Source organism: Cebus imitator, unplaced genomic scaffold, assembly GCF_001604975.1.
Source record: "Cebus imitator isolate Cc_AM_T3 unplaced genomic scaffold, Cebus_imitator-1.0 Scaffold76, whole genome shotgun sequence".
In the NCBI taxonomy this organism is placed as follows: Eukaryota; Metazoa; Chordata; class Mammalia; order Primates; family Cebidae; genus Cebus; species Cebus imitator.
This window is the reverse complement of record NW_016107391.1, coordinates 988,259-995,156: the sequence shown is the minus strand read 5'-3', so window position 1 is coordinate 995,156 and position 6,898 is coordinate 988,259. Positions and strand designations below refer to the sequence as shown.

General features: G+C 37.2%; 1 protein-coding gene across 1 annotated transcript in view; it reads right to left on the bottom strand.

Annotated features, from left to right (window-relative positions):
* The window catches only part of LOC108306980 (protocadherin beta-4-like), a 4,101-nt gene extending 1,415 nt beyond the window's left edge, over positions 1-2,686 (bottom strand). The window contains exon 1 of the mRNA XM_017532144.2: positions 3-2,686. Coding sequence (XP_017387633.1) covers positions 3-1,616 — 1,614 coding nt within the window. The 5' untranslated portion in view covers positions 1,617-2,686. The remainder of the gene's footprint in view (positions 1-2) is intronic.
* Positions 2,687-6,898: the final 4,212 nt, after the last annotated feature.

Sequence of the window (6,898 nt, the reverse complement as noted above, 5' to 3'; positions counted from 1 at the left end):
GCCGGGGAGCCGCGGTCTGTGGCGCCCACGCGGAACTCGAACGCCTGCAGGGCCTCGTAGTCCAGCGACCGGAGGGCGAACAGGTGTCCGTTGTCCGCGTTGATGGAGACCAGGGAGGCCAGGGGCAGGTGCGGGTCCTGGGGCGGCAGCAGCGAGTAGGTGACCTGGGCGTTGGTGCCTGAGTCTTTGTCTGTGGCGCTGACGCTGCCGATGTGCAGTGCGGGGCTGTTGTTCTCGCGGACGAACAGGGTGTAGGAGGTTTGTGTGAAGGCGGGGGCGTTGTCATTGATGTCGGAGACCAGCACGGTTATGCTCTGCTGGGTTTTCAGCCTGGGTGTCCCCAAATCAGTCACGGTCATGGTGATGTTGTACTCGTCTCTGGTCTCTCTGTCCAGTGGTCTCTCTGTTACCAGGGTGTAAAAATTCTTCAAAGTCGGTTTTAGAATAAACGGTAGGTTATCTGGAATAGAGCAAATCATCTTGCCATTGTCTCCAGAATCTCTATCTCGAATTCGAAAGATAGAGACTACCGTCTCAGGAGCATTTTCTGGGATGGAGCTGGTGAGTGAGGATATGATAAGTTCTGGGGGATTGTCATTCACATCCACCACCTCTATGACTACAGTGCCTTTCCCAGAAAGGCCTCCTCCATCTGTGGCCTCAATTTCTACATGGTAAGATTTATCTTTTTCGAAATCCAATTTTTTCTTCAGTAGTATGTCTCCGGTGACTTCATTTATTGCGAAAGTTTGTTTAATTTCATCTGATGCTTGGAATAAGCCATAAGAAACACTCCCGAAGTTTCCAGCATCTGCATCTCTAGCTAAGACCCTAAGAATTGGAGAGTCTAGGGGGATGTTTTCCAGGACCTGCACCCGATATGGGGTGTGCACAAACTCAGGAGCATTGTCATTGACATCTATGATCAGGATTCGAACCATGACTGTGCCAGACCTAGGTGGAGACCCACCATCCAGCGCCACGAGGGTTAAGCTGAACTCAGGCTGCTCCTCTCGATCCAGTGGTTTGTCCTGCACCAAATCTGGGTATTTCTTGCCCTCACTATGATTTCGAGTGAGAACGTGAAAATGAGAATTGGGGCTGATTGTGTATTTTTGGAGACCATTGCTGCCCACATCCAAATCCTCAGCTATTAACAATGGAAATAGAGTCCCTGGCTGGCTATTTTCCGGTATTTTCAAGAGCACTTCCCTTGCAGGGAATACTGGAGAGTGGTCATTTATGTCTTGGATCATTAGTTCTCCTTGAAAAAATTGCACCGGCATTTCCAGGAACACTTGGAAATACAGTACACACGGTTCAATACGACCACAGAGCTCTTCCCGGTCTAGTTTCTCCCTCAGAAGCAAATCTCCAGTCTGACCATCCAGCTGCAAACGCTGCTTGTCATCGTCAGACACCACCCTGGCTGACCTGGCGGCCAGTTCCCCAGTTCCCAGGCCCAGATCCTTGGTCAGATGGGCTACAAAGGAGCCGCTCTCTGTTTCCTCCAACACAGAATAACAAATAGGCTCGGGGCGGGCCCGAGACAAGAACACCACCAAAATAAAGGCCAACACTTGCCTGTTTGGATGAACTCTCTCTAGCTTCTTCATGTTGGAGTCCAGGTCCTTATATCCAATCCCTTCAGCAAGTGCAAAAAGACTTGAGACATTCAATTCTAATTTTTTGCTTGGAGGAATCGTCACAAAGTTGTCTTTAATATTAAATTCGTTTAGTATATCGCTGCCCCAAACCGTTGGTAACCCTGCACTGCTTGCAACACTTCTTCCGTGTGTTTTTTATTTCGTCTAGCGACACAAAAGAATACGCGAGCTTTTTAGAGCTCTTTATTCACAACTTAGCCTGCAGCGCCACCCTGCGTCTTGATTGAGAAATTAACAATTTCGAGAGCGTATTTGGGAAGTTTTCAAATGAAAGCCATTTTTAAGTGTAAAGAATTTTTTTTTACAAACTTTGTTATTACATTAAATGGCATAATTTAAAAGGTTATTTCATTACAGTGAATGAACCAGAATAATCATGAGCACAAATCAAGAAGATATCTCAGTCTCCCCACACACTTAGCAGTGAAACTTCAAAGAACTCCATTTCTCCTTTGCATAATCCAATCACAGGAGACGAATTTTTAGACACTTTCAATGCACTTCGTAATAGTTACATATGTTCTTTTCTAAGAATGTGAGGACTTCGTGATGATGCAGAAGTTTACAATGTTCTCTACTACATGGTCTAAAGGGGGACTATCTTTGAAATGACATTTTCATTTTGCTACTTTAGTCTGCAAATAGTAATACAGGTGAATGCACAGATATCTTGTTTTGTATCAAGCAATTTACAATGTGAGCCTACATTGAATCTAGGAGTAAGGCAAATAGTATTAGAATCACAGATTCTTAGAACTAGAGAGGGAATGAAAGGGGTTTTACAGATAAGGAAACTGAAGTTCAGAGGTTGACAGGACTTGATTATTCTATGTGATTATTATCAGGATAATGTCAAGACAAAAGTGAGTAATGATCATAGAATTTTGTTAAGGTAAAAGCTTCAAGCTGAACTTATTTAGTGAGATAGATGGAATCTATATTTTATAATGAGTTTGTCTGCTACCACATTCACCTTTTGTATCCCAGAGAACTTTGACCAGCTAATTTTGGGGAAAACAAGAAGTACTGAGTGACTTAGGCTGACTTAGGCTGTCTCTACTCAGTTATGGTGAAGTAAAGAGACTTGTGTATAAAATGGATCCCAGCACAGCATGTAGCTACTGTGATTACTCTCAAACAATAAGAAAGAACTGGCATCACTGAGACACAGTTAACAAATTTATTGGTTACAATTAATATGTTGAATGGAGCACCACTTATCTGGTTATTTTATTTAACTATACAATTCATGTAAGTGATTATAATTTATAATTAATGTTAAATGAATTATTTTTAAAGTATGAAATCTGAGATTTCAGATTCTGATAGTAATAGAAAGTATTAGTAAAAATTATTTTTGAAAGATGCATGGATTTTATTCAGTACATACCAGTTGAATTAACAAATTAATCCACTCAAATGATGTTTTTATCTATATGAGCCGATTATTGTCAGATCATATATTCAGTCATGAATATGTCTGAAACTGAATACAGATTTTGAGAATATAATACTTGCTAAGCATTATATAACTAAATTTACTTTGATTCTATTTCTATTAATTAATTCCTGTAAGGGATCTATCTATGGCAGTAATAATATTAACATCTTAGAATTTTCTTTCACATTTAAAGTAAATCAGAGAAGATACACTATGCATCACTATTAAATGAAAAACAATAAAAAATATATATAGTGAAAAGAATAAAAAGAAAGAATATTATTTTAGACATAAATGGAAAACAAATCTCCTGGGCAAACCGAAGAGAAAATTGTTTTAATATAGTAACCAGGTTTTAGTTAGATTCAAGCTAATGCATTCAGGACAAAATTCAAACCATATTTTATTTACTTGTTCCTGCATGTTGAAATAGAGTAAGAACTGGCTCTTTTCGGTTCCTTTTGCAATCCAAAAGTAAATGAAATCTCAATAACATTAACATCTGTACTGACTATATGCCAGATATTATTCTAAGCACTTTACATATATTGACTCATTTTATTACCCCAACAATCCTATAAGCTGGGCACTCTTATTAACCACATTTTATAGATGAAGAATTGAGGCACAGAGAGTTTAAATAACCTGTCCAAAGTCATATAGCATGTAAAATGGCAGAGCCAGGATTAGAACTGTTACAACGTGAATCCAGGAACCATTCTTTTATATGCCTAAGTAGAGTTGGAGAGGTGAATAACGTTTTAGATAATTTAGATCCCAACTTCAGCCTTGCCTTGGGTACATAGTTATCATAGGTGAAATATATTTATATTCAAGTTTTCAATTATTGTTAGAAACTTACAAATGATTTGTCTCTTTTTAGAGATAGTTACCAATAAAGAGAGATGTTTATACAAACTTACAAATTGGAAGGAAAACTAATATTCAATATTTTTGTCAAGATCATTAATCAGGTGAAAAAGATTAAGAGTGACACAATGAATTACTCATAGCCTTAAATATTGGATAAAAATGTGTATACATCTTTTGAAAAGTTGTTTACTTTCTGATAAAGAGTTTAAAGTTACAATCAAGAAGGGTGGTCTAGAAGAATGGCCTAGCATACTGTGCCATAGATGTATTTCCCTAATCTCCCATATTCATCAGAAAAAAACCAGATCTATTATACCTGAATGGAGGATAAACCAATGATCTAAGATAAGCTAATGATATAAAGAATGAGCACCTGAAAACTATTTCATCCCAGTCAGAAAAGCCATATTATTCATTCTGAAGGATTCATATGACTATTTACATAATTAGTTGCCAGATCTGAAGTGTGATATTTAAATTATTTTCATTTTAAATATACAAAGAGAGATGAAATAGAGGAATACACAGGAAACTAATTGCCTCTTGGGTAAAATATAGGCAAGAACCTTATCACTGAAGGAAAGATAAAAATAATTTTAAAGAAATTTCAGGCTTGGCATGGCAGCTCATGCCGTAATCCCAGCACTTTGGGAGGCCAAGCAGGAGGATCACTTGAGCTCAGGAGTTTGAGGCGCCCAGCCTGGGCAACATAGCAAGACCTTATCTTTAAAAAAAGAATTGTCCAGAGGTGGTGGCATGCGCCTATAGTCCCAGCTACTTGGGAGGCTGAGGTGGGAGGATCACTTGAGCCTTGGAAGTTGAGGCTTCAGTAAGCCATGATTGTGCCTGTGTGGCAGAGTGAGACTCTGTCTCAAGAAAAACAAAACCAAAAACTACTAAAATAAATAAATGAGTTCAGCAGGGTTTCAAGATACAAGATCACTATACAGAAATCAATTGTATTTCTTTACAGAATTGAACAAACCAAAACTGAAATCAAGAAAACAATTCAGTTTATAATAGAGATCATCAAAAGGAGTAAAATGCTTAGAAATAAACTTAGCGAAAGCAGTGGGAGAACTGAAAACTATAAAACATCATTGAAAGAAATTAAAGAGGTCTAAGTAAATGAAAAGCATTCATGCATTGGAAGACTTAAGATTGTTAAAATATTGGTATCCTCCAAATTTTGATTGGGATTGCACAGATTTAGTGCAATCCCAATCAAAATTTCAGTTGGCTTTTTTGCAGAAACTGACAAACTGACCCTAAGATTCACATGAAAATGCAAGGGACCCAGAATACAAACTTAGGAAGAAAGGAACAAAGTTGAAAAGCCCACACTTTCTGACTTTAAAGATTTATTCTAAGTAAGATATTACATATGAGTGTTTTGATATATTAAACTTATAAATACTATTTTTATTCTAGAAGAAATTATTACAAATTATCTTAGATTCCATCACAAATTTCTCAAGACAAACTCTAGTTGTTCAAGCATCTCTTTCCTACATTTACATTTCAGTGAATATGACTTTAAAAATATCTTATAGGTTTAAGTTTGGAAGGTTATAGCTAATGTAAAATTTACTTTGCTTTCACCACTGAACGCTGTTGTTTGCTTTACAGCTATTTCATTTCAATGGTCAGCTGATGAATCTGATGTACCTATTTAATAGAACATTCCAGGAGATCATTCCTTTTATAAGAACTTCTAATAAATTCCACAAACCAATGATATTAACCATTTATTATTGTTAGCTTAATATTTTGAAATAGTGCTATTGGAAATATGATTTAAAGAAATAATAGTCAAAGCTAATACGTATTGCACCCTTTATCTCTCTCAAAAATGAATGCTTAATTTTCCTCTATTCTTCCCTTTCAAAGTAAGAACAAAACACCGTCAAGTCATCAGTAAGTTTTTAAAATATTCTTTCATTTTTAAAATAGACTATTCAAAACTTAGAAGTACAAATTTAACAATTTTAACTTTAGGACGATGTATATTCAAATCCCTTTTTAAATATTCTTTTTTGAGACAAGGTCACACAGGCTGGAGTGCAGTGACACAATCATAGCTCACTGCAGCCTTGAGCTCCTGGGCTCAAGCAATCTTCATGCCTTGGCCTCCTAAGTAGTTGGGACTACAGGTGCAAGCCACCACATCCATCTAGATTTTTTAAAAACATTGTAGAGATGGGGTCTTGTTATGCTGACCATCCTGGTCTTGAACTCCTGGCCTCAAGCAATCCTCTCACCTTGGCCTTCCAAAATGCTGGAATTACAGATATGAACAACTGCAACTGGCCCATTGTTCGATTTACACATGCTGAACCAACCTTGCATTCCTGAGATAAATCCCACTTGGCCATGGTGTATAATTATTTTTATGTGACACTAGAGTCAGTTTGCTAACATTTTGTTGAGAATGTTTGCATCCATATTCGTAAGGGAAATTGGTATTTATTTTTTTCCTTGTGTTATCACTGTCTGGTTTTGTCATCAGGTTAATACTGGCCTCTATAGAAGAGAGTTGAGAAATAGTCCCTGCTCCTCTATTTTTTGAATGACTGTATCAAGTACTGGTGTTAATTCTTGTTTAAACATTTGGTAGAATTCACCAGTGAAGACATCTGGTCCTGGGCTTTTCTTTGTGTAAAGTTTTTGATTACTGGTTCAATCTCTTATTACAGTCTATTCAGGTTTTGTGTTAGGTTGGTATAAAAGTAATTGTGGTTTTTGCCATTGAAAATAATGACAAAACCCCAACTACTCTTGCACTAGCCTAATATTTCTCCTTAGTCAGTTTTGGCAATTACAGGTCTATTCACATTTTCCTTAGTTAATTTTGGTAGTTCGTGTTTTCTATTTAATCTAAGGTTTTTTTTCCATTTCATTTAGGTTTTCTAATTTT